The sequence below is a fragment of the Falco peregrinus genome, chromosome 7 (assembly GCF_023634155.1).
Source record: "Falco peregrinus isolate bFalPer1 chromosome 7, bFalPer1.pri, whole genome shotgun sequence".
Classification (NCBI taxonomy): domain Eukaryota; kingdom Metazoa; phylum Chordata; class Aves; order Falconiformes; family Falconidae; genus Falco; species Falco peregrinus.
This window is the reverse complement of record NC_073727.1, coordinates 81,367,908-81,390,718: the sequence shown is the minus strand read 5'-3', so window position 1 is coordinate 81,390,718 and position 22,811 is coordinate 81,367,908. Positions and strand designations below refer to the sequence as shown.

Below are 22,811 nucleotides of genomic sequence, written 5' to 3'. Positions count from 1 at the left end.
TGTAGAAGTCATCTCCGACATAACATATATATGTGGTGCTTACATATTCTCCATGGGGCCCAGGGTCCATGTGAGAAGAAAGAGATGAGGGAATGAACAACTCCCCCAAAATCTCACAGGTTATTTGTGCAAAAGGTTAGCAGCCCATGGTTGTATCGCCTTTGTGAGTGTACCTCCCTTTTTAAACAGAGGGATCCAGAGAGAGCCACCTGTGCAGAAATGCCCTGGCGGTAATGTTGTCAGCAGCTGTGTTTTCAGGGTTTAGTGAGAATGAAAACTCATGGAGACCCTGAAGTACTGGGTCAGACTTGATCTTGTGTATAAAGGTTTATCCCAGGGGACACAGAGTCCAGCTAATGAATTTTCTGCTGCTTCTCTTTGGGAGAAGGGAACGACAAATAACATTCCCAGTAGAAAAATGATGAGAGAAAAATACTATCTGCAAGGAGGGACAGAAGGTCCCTCTCTTCCGCCAACAGATTCCTTCCTGGGAAGACACAGTTTCTGGTTCCCTTGAAAGATATCTGTATTAGCAGAACATTGGATATATAAATATCCTTTCAGGAACCATCTCTTACTTTCCTCATTTGAAATACCAAAGCCTTTCTATAACCAGGATAAGAGGCCATGTTTGCAGTTTAAGCAACAATGGCATTTTAAGATTATTGTAAAATCAAAATACACTGGAAATATCCAAACAAATCCCAACATTAGTCTGATGCTACCTAAAGCCAAGAACAAACAAGCAAGCAATGAACACTGGTATTTTGGTTTTTTGCGTGGATATTACAAAAAATAGTAATCATACACTTTTTTCTTTTTAAATGTTCATTACTTAGATAAAGCACATATGAATGTAACATTCAGAATTGTAACATAGAAAATGTAATGTGGGCAATCTGCTATTCCAAGTACACTTACCAAAATACAATTTTATAATGAAGAAAGTCTCAAAATACACCTGTACAACAATTGGGATCCACAAAATATGATTTAATAGTATCACTCAAGATCACTTCAATGAAACCACTTTTATAATACTGTTTGAATAGTCATCTCTGGTCAAAGAGCATTCTCCCTTTCCCTAGCCCGTCCCACTAAAGCAAGGGTGGAATTTTAATTGCAATGCGTATCTTTTAAAACCCCAAATCTGAAGCAGTCCTATTAACTATTACACTGCCTACACTTAGATACTGGGAGGATGGGAATCACCCTCTCTGAGGCCATGGTACATTGAGACACTTACCCATAATTACTGTTTGTAGCGCAAGCAGAATAATCTTGTAAAGGGCAACTAAATAGGGTCAAAATATGAATTAATTATCTCACTATCAAATCATTCCCCTATGTGTTACTTAAGCCTGTAACATTACAACTTTACTGAAAAAGAAAAAGTTAACCATTTTATCCTATAAATATTTTCTTTATTTGCTTTATGTTTAGAAGTTGCTATTTAAGTTCTATTAACAGAAATACATAACAAAAGCTCCCTAACAAGTGGAAAAAAAGTAATTACAAATGCTGAAAAAGTTGGCCTCATTAACATATGTACAGACTTGCTTACTTAATACACATCTTTGTGGGAATTATATCATTTTATGACACACATTTATACAGGCATTAAACATTCCCAAGTAACTCTGAGCAGAGAATATGCCAAATCTTTAGTCTGGGCAGACAAAAATGTATATTTCAGTTTTGATTGTGGGGCTAACATGCAACAGATACAACATTCAGTCTGAGCTGCTGTTGATAAGCTGTTCTGTTTTTTCCTGCAAAGATCTTTCCATTGAACCTGGGTCCTTTTGTCCCTTCTTTTCCTTGTTCTGCTGTTCCTGTAGCTTCAGGATTATTTTTCGTATTTCTTCTCTTTTGGTTTTCATTCTTGGGCGTGGAAACCAGTCTGTTAAGTTCATTGGTAGCTCAAAACTCACAATGGGATTCTGAAAAGAAAGGTCATTTGGATATTACAGTAAGCAGTTATCCCCGAAAGGACTGGAGAGAACTGTAGAGAGGAAAAGTACATTCTTCCTCACCTCATTCCATCAGCATAGAACAAGATTCCTACAATTTGTCTGTTTTGTACATGTTCAATTAAGATAAAATATATCAAGCTTCAGTATGTTACAGAGTAACATTCATCAAGACCACGGTTCTGGTTATAAAAGCATCCAAATTACTCATTTTTCTACATCTTTCAAGATAAAGCATTTGACTGAATAAATGCTTAAAATTGTTCTATTTTTTAAACAAAATTATTATTGTAATGGCATAGTACTTCTTTTTTTTTTTAAGGGTGACTAGCATCAAAATCTAGAGCTGTTCAGGAATTTCTTGCTGAATACTCCTGTTCTTATAAATATCTTTAGGACCACAGCCAACTAGGAAAGTCAGTTTTACATTTCACCCTAGAAAACAGGGCCTGTGAAAAGCCCCTGGCTGCCACGAGCACTTTTTATACTTACATTCTGATTTCTTGCTACAGGTAAATCATCCAAAGAATTGAAAGAATTATTATTATCAGACATCATCTATGTCACTTCTGTGACACTACAACAATTTCACCCTAACCAAACAACAGTTTGTAGAATAGTGTTTTCTCTCAAAGAAATTCCTCCCTTTGTGTATTCCAGTTTACATCATTAACAGGGTTATTTAAGAGTGAATTGCATTCATCCATTGAGCTAACACTAGCAAGGCTACTTGGGAAAAAACCCCAGTGGCATTCTGCAGATGTCAATGCCTAATGTTGCACTAGCCACATTACTCCAAACAGAACATCAAGTAGATAATGCAGCAATAACGACCCCCTCCGTTTAACTGATTTTGCCAATGAAGCTACTTAACGCCAGAAGTAAGCAGACTTCAGAAGAATGACACTAAAGATGCAGAAAACCACGGGCAAAAACTGAACAAGTTTTCCCACTGTTTCAATTATGAAATAGGCTAGACAGAGGCATAAGAACATTAACAAAACCTAATTAGTGTTAGTACCAAAACCAGAAAGATATTTCAAATTAATCTGAGCACATCCTTAACTAGGGCTTTTGGGGGGCCGCTGTGGGGATGCGCGGGGGGCGCCCCCCGCGCATCCCCACGGCAGCAGCAGCCTGGTAACTCACCCCCCGCCCCGCCCCCCCCCCCCTCCCCAGTTAACCCAGTCCCCAGCACCGCCGGAGGGAACTGGGGGCCACCATGCGGCAGCTCAGAGCCATCCCTTTGCGAACAGGCACGGTGCTGACTGAACGAGAGTACCTGCTGTGCCAGCCGGCAGGTATGCTCCTTATTACACTGCCTACCCTGTCAAACAAAGTCTTTGATTTAAAAAAAACAAACAAACACTCGCCATGATTTCAACCCTTATTATTAACAAGATGATACTTGAATTAAATCCACAAAGAAAAGGTTGTGCCTGAATAGTCCACAAATGTCAAATTAGGCACCCTCCCCATTCAGTTTGTACAGCTGCTGAAAACAATGAGACTTCGTGGAATTTTTCAAATATATGATCAGCTGAAATTATCAGTTCAGTAACTGTAAGGCAGTCAAGTACCATGCAGCCGGTACAGGTTTTCCTCTCCCACTACTGTGACTTCTGACAATACCTTGTGATTTGCCATCTGACACACTTAAGTGCCATATCCCTATTCCCTGGCAGACAAAGCTGCTGTACCCTTGCAAGACCAGGCGGGACAAGGGATTCAGCCTGACATAATTCAGCAGTCAATTCGCAAGAAAGAAGGGGCTAAGAGCACAAAAACTTGCTTGCTTCTTACATCCCCCGTGTACAAAACAGGAAGCACTCTAGGATGGTTCTAAGCTCTCAAGGACTCAGCAGTAAACCAAAAGCTTTTAGGCTTCGATTTGTGTGAATGCACTCTGCTAAAGCCCTGCTGCTCTTACAGAAAGTATGAATGAGGGGAGGGTAGTGGAATGGAGAAGAAACCACCAGCCTTCCCAGGAAAGGCTTGGTTACAGACAGTTTAGGAACAGTGCTTTAAAGTACTGTGGACTGTAAACCGAGTTACTGTCCCATGCAGACAACATCTCACTTGACCATCATTTCTCCTCCCAACCTAGACCTGAAGGTGCTAATGCCTCCACTACTTCTCAAAGGAGCTTAACTTGAAGACCAAGACAGTTTAAGTAAGTAGGACTTTAACCAATTTCTTCAATGGAATCAAGATCTGGCATTTAGCTGTAATGATTCCACTTAACATGCTCTCTTGCAAGTTGAAAAAACAGCTGCATCATATTAACTGATTTATTCATAGTCACAGTTCTTAGGGAGAAAAAAACAAGCTTTTTGTGCTGCATCTTTAGATTTTTAACTCAAATTTGAACTCCGGTACTTCCTTGCTAATATTAAAGGATACTCACTATATGAACACAAAGGAAGACTCTAAATGTATTCTCTCAGAAAATTCCATGGCTTCTGATTTCTGATACGTACATACAACTAAAAATGATAGTTTATTTTTGAAAAAGTATTCATTATTATGTATGTTAATGTATAAATTAGTTTATAATGCATAACTAACAAATAGGTATAAAAGCTACACTAGGAGCCTTTTATAACTGCAGTACTTTTAATAGCTCAGATTTGATTGCTGCAGGAGACAAAAAATGTTACACAAACAGGTATACATACCTCAAAAAAGCTCTCCACATACTGCAGTATGTACACTCCACAGTCGCTGAAGTTGTTCTGTTGTGGCACTTTTGGGTTGGAACCTTTCATGACATCTTTGGAAAAGCTTCTTTTGTTGCCTTTCCTGACTTCCCATTCCACCTCTAAATATCTATGATAAAAGACCATGCAAATTAAAACTTCTTTTTCTTGAAGAATTTTGCAACAACACCACACCACCACCCACCCCAAAAAAAACCCTAGTGAAAAAACAACCACCCACAAATACGAAACTTACTCTCTTAGTGTTTTCACAACATTTGACCGGGAAGGGCCTCTGAGTGAGTCCATAAGCAAAATGCAGGGCCTAAGACAGAAGGGAATTTTTAAGTACACGGTATTTTACAGTAGTTCGGAAAACACAATGTTACAGAACTAGCTATGAAATAGTTTGTGGGGCGACCTTGAACAAAACTAGATCAATACTATGAGGTTTTGCCAGGGCTGCTATAATCCCCTAACTCGGATAGCTAAATGCAAAGTTATCTTTAGATTTAACCATATATTAAATACACTTACGAATGTACTAAGAAAATACAGCACTGTCAAACTGCAAGGATTTGTTACAGGTAAAAGCTAATTGCTTAACACCCCCTCAGGTGTCTAATGCCCTTTTTTGATGTACAAGGTATCTGGGACACTGGCAAGAAACTTAGAAAGTAAGGCACAGAACCCATAAACATCCTTCTGGAGTAGCAGCTGGAGGACAGACAGTACAGTCCACAGCACCTAAGATGACACCAGGCATGCATGTTCAACAAGTGATCCCAGCCAATGAATCTGAAATGTAGCTGACAGTTATGCACAGAACACACAGGCACTCAACTTGAAAGACTTTAGAAAAATAATGTACCTATAAACAAACATTCTCTAGAGAACCAAGTCTGCTTGAACCCTCTCTTGCATACTACAGGTGCTTACATCCCATCACTTAATGCAGAGGATGCTACCTTTGCAGTAGCTAAAAATGTTAACAGTCACACCAGCTGCCCTATATGCAACAGCTGGATTTATACATCAAAGCTGATACCAGAGTTCAGAATCTCAGGGCTAGATGCAAGACATATTTTAAGGGATGAACAGGATGTAGATTACTTTTCACAAAGCTCTGTTTTCTCTTTTCTAACAATAATACACATGCACTTAAACAAGGTATCATTTCTAGAAAGTAGTAAATTCAGGCAAATACCTGCATGCATTTATGTGTAGGTGTGTTTGCATTTATAAATTATGCAAATTTTTAGGTATAAGCATATAATTACTTGAATAATGTTTGCTTTTACTTGTACTTGGTTTAATTTCTGATAAAAAACAGTTATTAGATAGGCAACACTCTTCAAAAGTGCACAAATCATCACCTGGAGGGGGGTGGTGGGCAGGGAAGGGGAAGTAGTAAAAGCCTTTTCAAGGTTAATTTTCTTTTCCGTACAGAAGTAATTTAAAAATATTCTAATCGTAAAGCATTTAAGCACCCTTAATGACGTCTGATACTTCAGTGTCAAACATCTTACTAAATTTCATGTTTGGACTATAATATTGTGGGAAGTATTACATACAGATAATCCATCATCAGAATAGGACAAATATAGCCAAGCTATCTTCAGAAGCTCATAAATATTCTTAGAACTCACAACACAGATGGATTTTTACCCTTTCATGAAAATGTATTAAGATGTCATAAACATTCCATTATCATGTATAATTTTATTCTGCACCATAAGAACATATTGTGAAAGTCTTTACCTTTCTAGCTACCATTACACTGATGAAGAAGGAAATAAAAAAATGGATAAATACATTGTGAAAAAATACAAAGGAAACTGTCAAGACAGCAATACTAGTAGCAATGTTTCTGGATTTGCAATAATGTGTTTCTGTCACACCAAAATGCAAGCAACTGCAATCAATGATTATTAAGAATTTCTGGGTTCCAAACATCAAAGAATAAATTTTAAGGGTTTTCAAATCCAAAACAGCTTAAAAAGTCAATAAAATGTAACTGAATTTAGCACTGTGGAACACTCTTATTAGAGAAAAAATAATCCTAAGAACAGAGAGAGAGAGAGAGAGAAAGAGAGAAGAGTAATCCTAAAAACAGAGACAATAAAAAGAAACAGCTAGAACACATTTAGATAAAGAATGGGGGCAGTTAAACGTTATTCCCATTTTTCTGTACTAATCTGAGTGGTGACAAAGGTTTTCTTTAATATTAATTTAATTATTTTAAAGGCATTTAACTGCTTTTTAATATAGAAGGATACATTTGAACACATTTGATACTTCTGCGGCTTCTTTTTGTAGGAATCTAATCCCAAACTATGTTATTTCTTCTCTAGCAGTTTCATTCATTAATTTTCTGCTCACTGAAGATGATACTACAAAGTATAAAATCCTCTCTCAAACACTAATAACATCCTGATTAAGGTGTTTGAAACTGATGTATGACCATTTCCCACAAATACTGCTTTTGAAGTTCCATAAACTTTTATGAAATACCCATTTTAACTGTTTTAATACTTACTGTTTGCAGATAGTAGGCTTCAGGTGCCATTGTCCCATTTCTGAACTACAGTTATCATCTACAAGGCCACCATCATCGCTACTGTCTTCCTATAGAAGCAACACGTTTACAGGTGTAGTAAAGCTAATATTGTTTTTCAAACGGATGCAAAAGAAATTATTGCTATACTTACACTTTTTATTGAAGACCAATAACATAAGTTTAATAAAAGAAATGGTACCTTTAATCTGAAACCATTCCTGTTTGTAAAGTTTGCATTACCAACTTTTAGTCACACAGTTTCTCAAATCCATGCTGGAATGACATGGAGTGAATGGTGCTATTCATTTAATGACTGCTGAAACTAGAAAAAAACTGCAACTGATCTTTTTAAAGCATCCCTGGCTTAAAAGAAGTGCAACTCCATTATTTGCTTATAATCCAAATTAGCAACACTTTCCCCCTTGCTAATGATTACTGGAAATTTACTTGGTGGTTTCAAGTATCGTATCTTCTAGATGAAATGAGACAAGAACTGCAATGAACTCAGAAGCAAAATCTGATCTCAGCTCCAGAATGAAACAACTTGGTTCTTAGGGCAAGGGAAATTAAAACTGCCATTATTATATAGACCAGGGTGCAAGAACAGCCATGCCACAAACCTCGGAATATTCTTTGACCTTTTGGTTTCAGTATTGATTGCTATGAAGAGTATGGAAGTTTTATGAACAAAACCACTAAGTTCTTGTATCTAAAAGTATCCCAATGATTTAGTTTCTTACCCTTCTACTGAGTTCACCATTATTACCACAGAGCATTACGTAATAGGGAAAGAGATGCTTTCCAAAAATAGGATCCCCTGTATCAGCATGGTTTGTGAAATTTTTGGTGAGAATTATGTACACATCACTAACACATAGGATCCTATGACTGAAATCCTTGTACTATGCCATGAAGATGTTATCATATCAGAAACTACTGCCTAGTTCCTAATACACTTGTTTCTGTTGCAGCCTCAGCTCCATTTTTGGCAGATGAGAAAGTGCGCTCAGCTTGTCATGTTCTACCATTTCTGTACTTGCTTTGTGCATTCTACATGATATCAGTAACAGCTTCAGCCTCAGTTAAGTTCTAAGCTACACTGCAACCATGAAATTTGGTATCTTTTCCTCCTCTCAAGGAACACAGCTGGCCATGTGCTTGCTTTCTTCCCTGCCTTCATGCCCCGTACTTGATTGGAAACATTCTACTCCTCAGCCTCCCATCTCCAGGCAACTCTTAATTGCTACAAAACAGACAAAAAAGGCGCTTCTGTCAGGCGAGAATCACAGAACATTTGGGCAAGTGGCATGACAGGAGAGGTGGGTTGAGTCTACATGAAAAGCATTTAGGTTTCAACATAAACTGAGGCTTTTATATGTATGCATACATAAACATACTATTTGGAAGCCACTGCAAATAGCTGGAGACATTGGGAAATAATTTTTGTTCTAGACTCAGAGGTGAAAAATAGGTAATTCCTAGACTGTATATCTGATAGTCTCCGACTCTTTTATTTCGGACAACTTGGAGTCATACACCTGGAACACGAACAGGAAGGCCAATTAGGAAGAATAATAAACATGTAACTCCTAGTTTGCTCACACTGAATATACACTGCGGAAGCAACAGGCCTATGGAATCGTGCCCTCATACCTGGCAGTGAGTCAGTAAGGGACATTTTAATGATCAGTCTTTCCACAGCTCTAAAATCTAAGCATCTTGCAACTTTAACGAGAACACTACTTGATTATAAATCCCTGCTGTTTAAATTTGATCAGGAGAAGCACCAATGAAATCAAACAGCAGCGTAGCAGCTAGTTACAAATGCATCTCTTTATGTCCAGAAAATGCAGCTGAAAGCTGACAAACTTGTTCTTGGGTCTGACAGATAAAACAGAAATGTATTAACTTCCAGAGTTTCCACTAAAATAATTGCATAATATTGCCACTATGCAAAAGACTCAAAACTAAATGCAGGATCAGTACAGCAGTGTCCTATTAAACAGTTTAATGAACAAATGCACAACGCCCTCCTGTCAGCTAATTTGCAAGTTTTTGTAGGTAGCCAGTGCTTTGGATTTGACACTTGTAAAGAAAAGCAGCTTTAAAAAATGCACATTTACAATATGTATACAGCTTTTAAGCTGCCCATTCAAAATGCAACACAACAGTTCACATTTCCCAAATAAAATTGCTAAATTCTTTACCTGGTTATCTTGGTCTTCAGAAAAATCTATAAGCTCATCTTCATTTAGTTTACTGCCATCAGCTGAGTCTTCACTATAGTTTAGCCTGATTTTGTGCAATCCATCTGTATCAATCACAGACAGCAGTATATTTAATCATCAAATACTATGTCATCACTGAAGAGCAAACTGAATTTAAATAAATATCTCAAATTCCCTCAGGATTGCTCACAATAACTGATACAGCTGACATATTTTACTCATATGAACGAAAGTGAAATTTCTTTTCCAAGTAACACAGCAGAAAATGTTCTTACTTGAGAAATACCAAAAAAAAATTCTAGAGACCTAGACTAAAACCCACCATGAAACTACCCTGTAGTTCGATAAGTCTCTACAACAGTATTAATCGGTACTGCTACCAGAAGGGTCAGTCTCATCTGGTCCCTTACTATAACTCCTTATTCCCATCCCTAGCTGCTTCCTTCCGTAACACTGAATGCTTCCACACAGATTGGACCAGACAGAGAAAGACAGTCACAAGCTTAATATTTTTTAACCTGAATCACTTGCTTGATCAGATTCGCTGTGCCGTTAATACGAAGACTTGTGCTGGGAAAAGGGAAAACGCAGCTTGCGAACACGCTGCTGGGGAGGGTTGAATGCAGGATCAGCTGTTCTGGGAGCAGCAGCTTAGAAATGTTTGTGAAACTTAACAATTTGCTACATAAAAAGAGTATCTATAAATTTACTCCCTACTCCCTCTACATACTTAGTTGCTTGGGAAACAGCAGCAGAAGAAATAAAGAATAATGAATGTTATAGCCATACCTGTGAAAGAAGCAGATGCAGACAGCTATGGTCTCGCTAGTCTTACTAGACTGCCATGCAAGACTTCAGAACAGATTTTGAGGGAAAAAATAATAAACTCTGTGGAAATTGCTCAACTTATTCATCAGTGGCCTGGCTGAAGGGACAGAGCACACCCTCAGCACGTTTGCTGATGGTACCGAGCTGGGAGGAGTGGCTGACACACCAGGAGGCTGCGCTGCCATTCAGTGACACCTGGGCAGGCTGGAGAGCTGGGAGGAGAGGAACCTAATGAAGCTCAACAAAGGCAAGTGTAAGGTCCTGCACCTGGGGAGGGACAACCCCATGCACCAGCACAGGCCAGGGGTGACCTGCTGGAAGGCAGCTCTGCGGAGAAGGGCCTGGGGGTTCTGGGGGACAGCAAGCTGCCCATGGGCCAGCTGTGTGTCCCAGTGGCCAAGAAGGACCCTGGGTGGCCAGCAGGTCGAGGGAAGTTATCGTCCCCCTCACTCTGCCCTGGTGAAGCCACACCTGCAGCCCTGTGTCCAGTTCTGGGCTCCCCAGTTCAAGGGAGACAGGGAACTGCTGCACAGGGCCCAGTGGTGGGATACCAAGGTGATGAGGGGACTGGAGCATCTCCCTTCTGAGGAAAGGCTGAGAGAGCTGGGCCTGTGTAGCCTGGAGAGGAGAAAACTGAGAGGGGATCTGATCAATGTCCACTAATATCTTAAAGGCAGGTGTCAAGAGGACGGGGCCAGGCTCCTTTCAGTGGTGCCCAGTGACAGGACAAGGGGCAACGGGCACAAACTGCAACACAAGAAGTTCCATCTGAACATGAGGAAAAAGTTCTTTACTTTGAGGGTGACAGAGCACTGGAACAGGCTGCCCAGAGAGGGTATGGGGTCTCCTTCAAAACATTCAAAACCTGCATGGAAGCAATTTTGTGCATCCTGCTCTAGGCAAACCTGCTCTAGCAGGGGGTGGGACTAGAAGATCTCCAGAGGTCCCTTCCAACTCTGACCATTCTGTGAAATAAGTCAAAAATTGATAACTCATGCCAGCAAAACCTGAAATCTTCATAAGAAAAATTCTCCTAGAAAAGGACTATATAATATATATAAACAATGACAGAAATAAAAGTGCTGGTTATGGTGTCAGTGGAGGACATACTAAAGAAAACCAGAATTTCTGTAAGAACAGTAAATAGGGCAATGGACTAGCTAGTGGAAAAAATGGATAAGACCTGAATTTGAGAACACTTTAACAGAGAAGTTGAAGTAACTTTGGAACACTTTGGAAAGAAGTCACTAGTGGAGTTCCATAGGGACAAAAACTTGGGAATTAGTCTTACTCAGTATCTTTGAAAAGACCTTAGCACAAGAAGTAGGCCATGTATTAATGTGACTCATTGCTGAGATTCCTAAAAAATAAAAATTGGTATTGAGAAGAATCATATCTCATACAAGAACTGAGCAATAAAAAGACGATTAGGTAAGTAATAATAAAAAAATAAATCTGTGATTTTCTCAACGTTATTTAGATATCAACTCCTACTGATTTACAAGTCCAACACCAGAATTTAGTCTGGGATCAAGACATCTAACTTTAGGTTCCCATGCACAGTAGGCATCTAAGGGCTCACCAGCAGAGCCCATACTCAGAGCACAGAGATACTCAACTGAAGAACTACTCTATGTCTGCTGAGTATGGATGAGAGGACACGGTCTCTTGGTTTCATTGACTACACCATCAGAGGCAACTGCTGTCTTCTGATATCCTAGGATATCCAGGAGATATGTATGGATTTGGCAAAGTCAAGACTCACACCCTTCTGGAGCAACAGCTGAAGGCTGGGCAGAAAACCCAAGGCCTACATCCCCATCTTCCATCTGGTTGAAATGGAAGTTTAGATACACAGCACATCTAAATTTAGCTGCCTAACTGTATGCTTTGTGTCAATCTCAAGTTGAATCTCATCCTTAAACCAGGACTGTGACCTGTAAGAATGTCGGTGTTAATGAAAGGGTGCATCATCTGCAACAGCTGAGCAAAAGTCTGAGTGTTTTAGTCAGCAACAGAATGACCATCAGCCACCAATACAATGCAGCTGTAAAAAAAGAAATGTAATCCCTGCAAAAACAGACATCATAAAAGGTGTTCCAACTAATTACAGACACGTAACAGTAGCAGCATCCAAGACATGACACCATATCTTACAGCAGCAACATCATAAAAACAGTAACAATCACACATAAAATGAAAAAATCAATTCAAACAACAGCAGATCTACACATACGCCCAAGCTCCGCCAACAAGACCTTCTAGAAGTGACAACGTTATCACAAATGAATAAATTTACAATAGAAAGTAGGACAGTGCTTATACACACAATGATACTGAAATTGTAATGGCCTGCAGTATACAGATTATACTGCATGACTGATAATCTTTTCAGATTTTGTACTGTAACCTATGCAATTACTTACTGTATAAATTAAGCCAGTAGGAATAGTATCGGTTACTAAAGTACAGTTATTGCGTGACTAGATGTTTCATACTTCATGCCTCAAAGGGTTCCAAATCTTGCAGCGGGCAGAGAAAACAATCTTTTCCTAATTCCTTCATCTGCCTTTAAAAGTATGTCAGTTCCTTTGTTCACTTTGGTACAAACTCTGTTCCAGATCACTGAAATCAGCCTCAACAGCGGCAATGAATGGAGAAAGCCTCTCTAAATGTGAGATTCTTAAAATTTTTTTTAAGATTATTTTCACCTTATTCTTTTTACATACTTCCTATCAGGACATTAAAGAACTTAATGGTGTGGAAGCAAAACCTCAAATGCTAGAAGATGCTGACATTAAAGTTGCTCACGCAATTTTTAATTTAGTTCTCCCACACACATACATTATGAGGATCCATAGTCAACTATTAGTCTTTCCTTAATGATCACAGTCTTAAGTGACGCAAAGCAGTATCTACAAAATGATTTTGTGCGAAAAAAGGTCACATAACTGAAAAATTAATCTGGTTTAGGAAAACAGTGCTTTATCTCCTGCCCTTTGCCATGAAAGTTGTCTCAATAGCCACAAAAACATTTTATAAGCAATGGCTATACATTACTTATACTGTAAGCACTCAAAATTCAGCCACATAACGAACTTTCAAAGTATGAAGTTTATACGCTGCAGGAGTACTGACAGATGTGAAATCTCAGAATTTTTCATTAAAACGTGCATATTTTTACAATTACATACCCATAGATTGGCTAGCAGTTGTGAATTCACCCTGTATACCATTTTCATCCGGAGTCCTGTGGTCCAGTTTAGGGCATGCTGATTCCACAGTGTTAGGTTCTTCCACATCACTGTCTATTTGATTTAGTTTTTTGAAAGCACTTTTTCCCCTGCAAGGACTTCTTCTACAACATGAAGACTCACTGTCTTCTGTTTCAGTGTTTGGGTCAATTAAAGCTGTATTATACTTTTTGGTCAACGTCTTCTTTGCTGTGGACTTGGAAGGTGAGTTTTGTGCATCTAATTCATTTGGCAAAGGAGATGGTGTGTTGCTCTCTCCATCTGATGAGGAAGATTTTATCTGTGTTGCAGCATTTTCATGATAGTGGGGATTTGGTTCATACCTGGGTTTTTCTAAACCAGGAAAACAGATGACAGCCAAAAACCAGTGGGCACTGCAAAGGAAAAAATAGATTAAAAACTAACTATATCAATGCTCAGAGTTTAACCTGGAGTAGGTAAAACTCAAACAAAACACTGAGTACATGCGCACATGCACACGCAAAACCCAAAACCCTGCCCCCAACAGGTATCAAAGATATACTGTAATAGCTGTTCACTTTTCTGAGCAGGTTTTACTCAAGCCTTCACAGTCTTCTCTAAAGGTAAGATCACTCCATGCAAGTAGTCACCAACAAATTCATTAATATGATGCCGTTAGTGAAAAACAGGTGCTGTCTAAATATTCCTTTCAATTTCCTCATACTTTATTACATTCTTTTCCTTCTTTGAATTAAAGCTTATTTATCTTTTTAACATTTTCTTTATCACTGCATGAATTAGAGATCATAAAGTTCATGCTTTATGGCTGCATAAAGTTTTCTAGCAGTTCAGTGCTAACAACACAAGTAGTCAGATCTAACGGTATAGCTGTATTGCCCATATTCTTCTGGCTACGAGATCTTCCAATGGTGTATGAATGACACTTCGTATTTTTAAAGAAATCTTGTTAACAATGAATTTAAAAAGGGGAGAAAAGAGTGTTTATAAAGCCATCACCATGACTCTGTTGTCCTCCTCACCCTTCAAAGAACTGACATTCTAACCCTTTCAGTATCAAAACCAGTTATATGCCCCAACAGAAACTAAGTTTTGCCCCAGTTTCCTCCTTATCTCCTTGTCTCTTCAGACTTCACTGACTTGCCACTCAATCAGAAATGGAGCAGCAGCAAATTCAGGGACTGAGGCACTGAAAGTAGCTATCAACTGACGTGATTTAGAAATTTTCTGAAAGATCTTAAGACTCCCTACAGCGTAACAAAACAGAACCTAGCTATGTATTATGCAGGTGAAGCCACATTTCAATGTGTTTTAAGAAAAGAAAAAGCAGTAGCTAACAATGCAGGTCTAACTGACATATTAAAAAAATACTCAGATGATTACGAAGCCTAAATTCCATGAAAATTAAATGGCAGTTAAAGTTAAGTGGCCTTTGAAAGCAGCATGTGAAGTATGGAGGCATTTTGTCTTAAATAATTCACCACATCTAGTAAATGAATACATTAAGTATTGCCAAACCCTGGATCTGTGTGTGCTCTATTAATATGGGGTTTATGTACCAATTATGTAAACAGAATAGCAAATTAACCTGCATCTAAAAAGAAAATAGCTTGTAAACTTTTAAAAGAACAACCTATTTCCATTGAAGACCTGAACAAAAAGAACTGTACTGCCACAGAATACTGCTGCAGTTACGGTTAAAACAGCCACATTGTTCTGAAGTTAATTCTCCCCTAGATTCATCCTGCCCACCTCCAGTTACTGCAGTTTGAAAACTTGTTAGATGATGAGCCCCCATTCCCTAAACTAGTGGTTTTGGGAGAGTCTGGAAAGTCTTTCTGGAAGTAGATATCAAAGTCCAGCAATTCCAAAGCAATCATTTCTAGAACGTACTCTTAAACCAGATGCCAGAATAAATAGCTGTGTCCTAAAAGAAAAAAAAAAAGCATCATTCTAGGCAGCACAGGAGAAGCGTTATCAGGAGCAACCATTAGCAGCGTTCCTATAACGCAAGAGAAGCTCTCAAGTTTTTCCGAATCCTAGAATAACTTGCTTCCCATACTAATTAATTCAAGACACAAAGAAGCTAAAGAAACTCTGAGACTGTTTTTCAGCCAACCTTAACCACAGATTAAGGCTTGAGACCTTTTATAAACAGTAATGAATGTAGATCTTTCACTGGAACCAAAGAAACACTTCCATACCTTCGATCCGCTATTGTATCACGTAAGAGGAAGTTCTGTTTACAAGGACTAATTACCAGCACCAAACCAGGTGGCAAATTCCTCAAAAATAGCTGCAGTGCTGCAACACATCAAGTTGCAAACACTGGGAGAGTCTAGACAACTCAAGGCCGTATGTGAGTTTTATGATCATAATCTATGAAGATAAGGAATAAACTGATGGATGAGAGGTGGGTGATGAAAGCCTTACTACACTACATAGGTTGCATGTACAAATGTCCAGGCAAAGGCACACTAAAAAATTCTGAAAACCAGGTTCTCCAAGAACCACACAGAATGGCATGGACTCTGCTCTCTATACATCACAGGCATTAATCGGCTCTCCCTCCACACCGCGGATTCTCTGTGCTCCTAGTGTTCTGACTAATCCCTTGAAGTTACAGGGCAATGCTCCAATTACAGAAAAAAACCCAAAACCTAGACAGCTAGTCAAGAAGTTGGAAGTCATGCTCTACTGAACTCAGGGCATCTAAACACCTCCACTCTTGTCAACACCAAGTGTGACGATCCTCATTTTGCAAGTGAGGAACAGGAGCACAGCAAACTAATGTAACACAAAAGTAGTCACACAAGGGAGTTTCTGAAAAAGCTGCAACTTCATACAGATGTTAGGTCCCAGCCCATAGCCTTTGTCGTAAGATATCCAAAACTCACTGCAGATTAAGAAGCCAACTAATATAGAAATCAGCACCACAAACACATAAAAATGTTGTATTTGGCCCAAAAGCAAGGTTTCACAGTTCTATTAACAGACAAAGTCCAAGGGCTATATGTTTTATAACACATTATATACACAGCTACGGACTGTTACCTGAGGCTTAACTTACACAAACAGTACCTATACTATACTTGATAACCAGATCTGAAATCCTTCAGGTTAGTATTTTGCCATTAAGAAACAAAAATCACTACTAATACTTATTGCCTTTTTTGTCAGCAGTATGTTTAGTTCTAAAGATAAAAACTTGTGGTTCTATATCAGAAAACCTAAGAAGCACCTGAAGTGGTACTGTAGTGAAGTTAATGAAAGTAAAACAGGATTTACATGTCAATTCAATATAAAGACACTAGCTACGTATCAAAATAAGAGAGATACTTGCAATAAGGTAACCAGCAAAACCTCAAAACATTTTGCAGTGGTTTAACCGGAGCCAGCAACTGAATACCACGCAGCTTCTGGCTTACTTCTCCCCTCCCCTGGTAGCATAGGGAGGAGAAGCGGGAAAGAGGTAAAAGCCAAGGGCTGAGATAAGTAGAATTTAACACTTGAAGTAACATAAAATACAATAAAACCCAATAATAATAACAACAGTAATTGTAATGAAAAGGAGGGAGAAGGGGAGAGGAATAAAATCCAGAGGGAAGGAGAGGAAAAAACCCAAGTGATGCGCAATACAGTTCCTCACCACCCGCTGAGCAGTGCCCAGCCAGTCCCTGAGCGGTGATCAGCCAGCCCTGGCCAACTGCCCCCGTTTATATACCCAGCGCGACATTTTATGGTATGGAATATCCCTTTGAAGTAGGTCGGCTGTCCTGTCCCAATTTCTTGTGCCCCTCTAGCCTTCTTGCTGGCAGGGCCTGAGAAACTGAAAAGTCCTTGACTTAGAATAAGCATTGCCTAGCCACAACTAAAAACACCAGTGTGATCAACATTATTTGCATACTAAACCTGAAACACAGCATTGTACCAGTTACTGAAAGGAAAATTAACTCCATCCCAGCCAAATCCATGACATTTTTTGACTGAAAACACCATGTTAACACAACTCCAGTTCTCTGCTCTTGACCTATTTTGAAGCACAAGTACATATGGAAAAAAGCAGTCACATACTAACCTAGTAAAACCTGCTACTTTTCTGTGTCATGGCAATATAAGGAAGGAGGAGATACTTTAGCAAGTGACAGTTCTGTTACTAGGACAGAGGCCTAGAAGCCTTCATACTTGCCAGTTTTTGTTCTTCCCCAGGTAGCTCCCCAGCCTCCCCTCTGTCCTGCGAGATACCGATTGCTCATCATAATGGCAGTATATCAATGTTGAGTCACTGATTCTTTCCTAAGTATGCTGGCATCTCCCGCAAATAAAGGTCAGCTTTTTGTTCCTCAAAAATGACCACTGAGTTTTGGAGCACTGGGCAAGCGACATGTTTGAGGGAAGACAGAATAGCAAGGTGCATCCAAAAAATAATAGCAGCTAATAACAATGAATTAAAAAAAAAAAAATACATAAGATCTAATGTATGCTTTCTTTGGCAGAAGAAGGTTGTCAAAACCAACAACAAACCAACCCACTCTCCTGCCCCCCAATAGACCAGCACTTTCTCGTCTCCCTGGATGCTTGTTTTTTTTCTGCTCTGCAATATTCTTACTATACATATCAAAACAACACTTTTTCAAATGCATATCCTGCTATCACCACTTACAAAGTTTCAGTTCACAGTGAAGGGCAGTTCCACAAAGTGTGAATAGGATCATTTCCAGATGAAAGATTCACACCAAGAGTACACTTTTTCTGCTCTAATCATTACTGCACGAGTCCATGAGACCAAGGTAGACCAAAGCAAAATCCCCAACTCACACAAGGTGTAAACATCATGCCTTCACTACAAGCTGTTTTGTTCTGCAGGTTCACTCCTACTGAGCTGCACTACTTGCTTAGGTAGATACTGCTTTAGCTCCTTATCAATAGATGATCAAGATAGTGAAAACTACTATATGTTAAGTTACTAGCAACTAACTCTTTTAAAACCACAGAACTATTTCTTTTCATTTTCAGGTGACTTCTAAGTCAGACTGTCTGGTATTTGCAGCATGATCAGTCTCATTTCTGCTATGCATAACCAATGTGGATGTGGGAATGACATGAGATATGATGGTGGGAAGTAAATAAACTTTAGTTGCCTTAGAGCTTATATAAGTGACAGGCACTTCAAAGTTCTGGTACTTAAAGCTTTGGGGGAGGGAGATGGTAAGGATGAAGTCTGTAGTGGACAGGGAATTATCCTACACCTGAAGTCGTTTTCATCACCTGAGAACTGGCTGTCTTCCCATAGCTGTACAGAGGTCATAGCATCTCAAAATCTAAAGCCAGTGCTTGTGAGAAGCTTTCTCAGAGATTTACTTAACAACTTTATAACAAAGACAGATCTATGGTCAGTTACCTCATAACTGCCTCTCTACAGCTAGTCTCAGAATTCAGCTGGACAGAAAAAAAAAAAAGATTCAGAAATCTTCCTCCCACTTCACAATGGCATGGTATTTAGATAAATTTATTTTGAAAAGCTTTTACTTAAAAAAACTCCCATTCTTTGAATTTCTCAAAGATCAGTTAGGTATGCCTATGATAAGTCAGTTACAATTCTCTTGTCTCTCTGTCCTTACTTTATTTATGTTTTCTGTTGTTTAGTTTTCAAATGCAGTAATTTGGCTTAAGGACTGCTTAGATTCTTTTTGTAAAATGTAGAAATATGTTTGTGACAACTTGCTCTGATTATTAAGGATGGCAAGCATCATTAAAAGTCTAACAACGATCAGAATGCCAACAGTCTGCCTCCTGATCCAAGAAAATTATCAGGACAAAAGGATATAAAGAAAATACAGCTTCCAATACAGGCCAGCAGAGGTTTCCAATTGCATTTTCTTCCAATACAGATTTATTGTAATTAAAAAGATTATCTCAATCTATACCAAAGAGATGTCATCAGAAGTAAAATGAGTAAAAAAAAGCAAATCCAGAAGTCATCAAAGATAACAGCTTAGAAAAAGGAAAAAGGAACTCCTGAGAACCAAGTAAAACTAGAAAAAGTACTCAGAAAAGTTCATTTTTGCTTAGTCTTTACATTGGCTCATACTTCTTATACTATAACACTTAAAGGTCTTACATTATTATTTTGGTTTTATTACCTGGAAAAAGATGTTTAATCTCTTAATTTTTAACTTCAATTCACACTGTAACTTTCAATTTTAGAACTATGAAGCTTAAGTCTTTACCAAATGCGATAAAAAGGTATGTTTACTTACGCTTCGTTAAGGGGAACAAAAATGAAATCTTTCTCAAAAATGTCAACGTGCCGTGTCCATGTTTTTACTCGCCCATGTCGTTTTTGTTGTATTCTGTGAGAAGAAACCAACACATTATTTGTAGGGTGGCTTATTTTAACTGGCAGACTACTTTTCCAGATATTTTCACTTCAACAGCTTCTTAAGATTTCCAAGGCACATTCCATGTTTGCTATAGGTCTGGATACCTCCTGCAGTTCTGTCGGTATCATACTATTGTCTGTAAAGATTTTATGTCTGTAAAGCATCTGTTCTTGTAGTCTTTACTGTACTTAGCTCTTAGTTAAAGTGACTCATCAACAGACTTACGAAAGGTTTGAAGTTTCGTGAGTATTTCTTCTTTCTCTTTGATTAAGGCGTTTATAGAAGAATGAACTGAACACGTGTATTCTATCAGCATCTTCTTTTTTCAGTTTTTCAAGTACCAAATACCTAATCAGTTAAAAAAGAAAAATTCATGGAGGTGTTAATTTTAAATATTAACCGCTGCAGTAAAAATGACTGCCAACCTCCCCACCAAACTGTTGCAGCCTCTCACAAAATAGCTGTAAGAATATCAGAACTAAGTAACCACAGGAACTACTTAATGCAGAAAAGTGTGTCAATACTGCAAGATATTAAGTGCTTTCCCCAATCAACAAGTGGTTTTGCTGCTGTTGTATTTATTTTTATATCATGGCAGGAAAACAAATGTTCAATGACTTTGTTACATAACAATCAACCTAGGAAAGACCCATATTTTATAACTGAGCTGCTAAGCCTCCGAACACTCCCAGAGTGATGCATTAACTTTCTTTTTACCTGTAAAATATTTCAACAGACTGAAAATTACACACACACCCCTTATGTGTAGCATAAACACAGCAGCACATACCAATTTTATATGCTTCTAACATCTATAGTGTCAGTGACACAAAAAATAATTTATTTTAATCAAAACATGAAATTCCAAGGAACACAAATACTCTGGAAAAAACCAACTGAACTTAAAAAGACTTTTTTTTTTCCTTGCAGTTAAATTTCCACTGCAGATACTAGGAAATTTTAAAGAACCATTTTTCCAAGTGAGAACAATGTCACTGTCAAGCAGGACAGGAAAGGAACCAAAATTTCTCGCAAATATAGAAAACCTTTGAAATTACAGGTATACGTACTTGGAGACCGACCTTAATTGGAGACCAACTAAAGAACTAGGTTCTTCAATGTCAGAAATTTTCAGGTTTCAAAGTAAAAGATGACTAAAAACTGATTTGAATTAAAACTTACTTTAAATAAAAATCAATAATAACATCATTTAAAAATTCTCCTTCATTTAGACAATGGAGGTCTTCATTGGTCACAGAAATACCACCTTTAGCTGGAGGAGGTGGATAAACTATCAACCTGAAAAAAAAAACAACAGCCAATAATAATAATTAAGAAATGCCAAAAACCCTGAGAAAATTATTACAGTGCAAAGATTAATATCTTACTTTTCTATAGGACCAATAAATACTGTATGTGGTTCTCCAATTTCTTCATCATCATCAAAATACGGTAACTGTTTATTTCGCTGCTGCACTTTGGACTCAGAAGCAACCTTAAAAGAATAAAAGTAAATAATAATTTGCATACTGTGTTCAAATTTATCAAAAAGATAATAAATCTTTCTGAAGTCCAGCAGTGTCAAGTTTAGGTTTTTGCCTTTCCTAGCTCATTGATTACACTTAGCTCCACACTCATTTCTTGCAGGTCCACAAAATTTGCAAATTCTTGAAGAGGTAGTTTTGTTTAAAGAACATGCTAATTCAATTTAAATACAGCACCGCTACTTAATTTCTTGTTTGAAATACTGTAATTTTACCAGTAAATTAATGGGGAAACAATTACGTTGTCCAATTATTAAGGGATGAGAAATTTGTACTATAATTTCTAAATGACAAAATTACTTGTGGACCATTGTACATTCTTATGATCAAACTAAACACACTATAAATAGTACTGTGAATGCAGACCATTTCCCATAGTTTCATAACCCACCATGGGCCAGTCTGGGAATCCTCATATAAAAGCCAGTAGAAGTTGTTGGGATTTTTTTGAATCTAGTGACTAGCACTAGAATACTTTACTGTATTTGTAACCGAAATAATATGATGACTTTGTTCTAAAACAAACCCAAAAACATAATTACATTTTTTATTTTGTTTTCTCTGTGAGATGGGCTTCCTTTGGAATTGTCTTCCAAGCACTTAGTAAATGCAACAAGCCTGCCATTGGCTTCTTCAAAGGAAATTTTCACAAAGAAGTCAGAAATATTATTTCTAATACCAATGTCAGTAATTATTTTTTCAAATACTGAGTTTGCATGAGAATCAAGCCCAGTTTCAAAAATCAAAATGATGTACTGTTCTTCTTGACCTGTAATAAAAGCAGAGAAAATTATTCATTTACAAACAAAACAAAATGTTGCAATTATAAACAGATTTCAAAGAATTGTGGGCCACCACATGTACACGCTGCTGACAATACATACAAGCAGTAATACACATGTATGCCAGTAGACTGAAGGAATAACTACCAAACCCTTCTACCTACATTTGCAAAAAGAGGGCATTCAACTTTTACCTTAATCTAGAAATGTTAATTATTACAACTGATAATTTGTTAAGACACACTGAATGCAAAGCCAAAGCATATTTTGAAATAATGGCTTCTTTGCTTACTGACAGTAAGACTCAGTCATCACTATTTTCTATTATTCTTATTACAGTTCCTATCCTATTGTTTCTATGCAATTCTAGAAATTATATAGTCAGCATAATTTCCTCTCTATAGGGCAATACCATGCCCTAATTTCTCCCAGGTCAACACTAAGAAGTCTAGAGCAGCTCTCTCAAAAATCCATCAAGATACATTCACCTATGGAAATCTATTAGAAAAGAACTATATTAAGAATGTAGGTGGGCTTTTGTGGTCTCAATGTTTATTATAAAAATGGCTTTAATCTGCTTA

General features: G+C 38.0%; 1 protein-coding gene across 3 annotated transcripts in view; it reads right to left on the bottom strand.

The window, feature by feature from the left end:
- Positions 1 to 972: 972 nt before the first annotated feature.
- Positions 973 to 22,811, bottom strand: part of SENP6 (SUMO specific peptidase 6) — a 90,773-nt gene continuing 68,934 nt past the window's right edge. For all 3 annotated transcript variants that reach the window (XM_027790747.2, XM_055809915.1, XM_055809917.1), the window contains 11 exons: positions 21,991 to 22,217; positions 21,293 to 21,399; positions 21,087 to 21,203; positions 20,130 to 20,252; positions 19,782 to 19,874; positions 13,483 to 13,916; positions 9,440 to 9,543; positions 7,212 to 7,300; positions 4,929 to 4,997; positions 4,652 to 4,802; positions 973 to 1,943 (listed from right to left, as the gene is read on the bottom strand). In XM_027790747.2, coding sequence (XP_027646548.1) covers positions 1,734 to 1,943; positions 4,652 to 4,802; positions 4,929 to 4,997; positions 7,212 to 7,300; positions 9,440 to 9,543; positions 13,483 to 13,916; positions 19,782 to 19,874; positions 20,130 to 20,252; positions 21,087 to 21,203; positions 21,293 to 21,399; positions 21,991 to 22,217 — 1,724 coding nt within the window. In that variant the 3' untranslated portion in view covers positions 973 to 1,733. The remainder of the gene's footprint in view (positions 1,944 to 4,651; positions 4,803 to 4,928; positions 4,998 to 7,211; positions 7,301 to 9,439; positions 9,544 to 13,482; positions 13,917 to 19,781; positions 19,875 to 20,129; positions 20,253 to 21,086; positions 21,204 to 21,292; positions 21,400 to 21,990; positions 22,218 to 22,811) is intronic.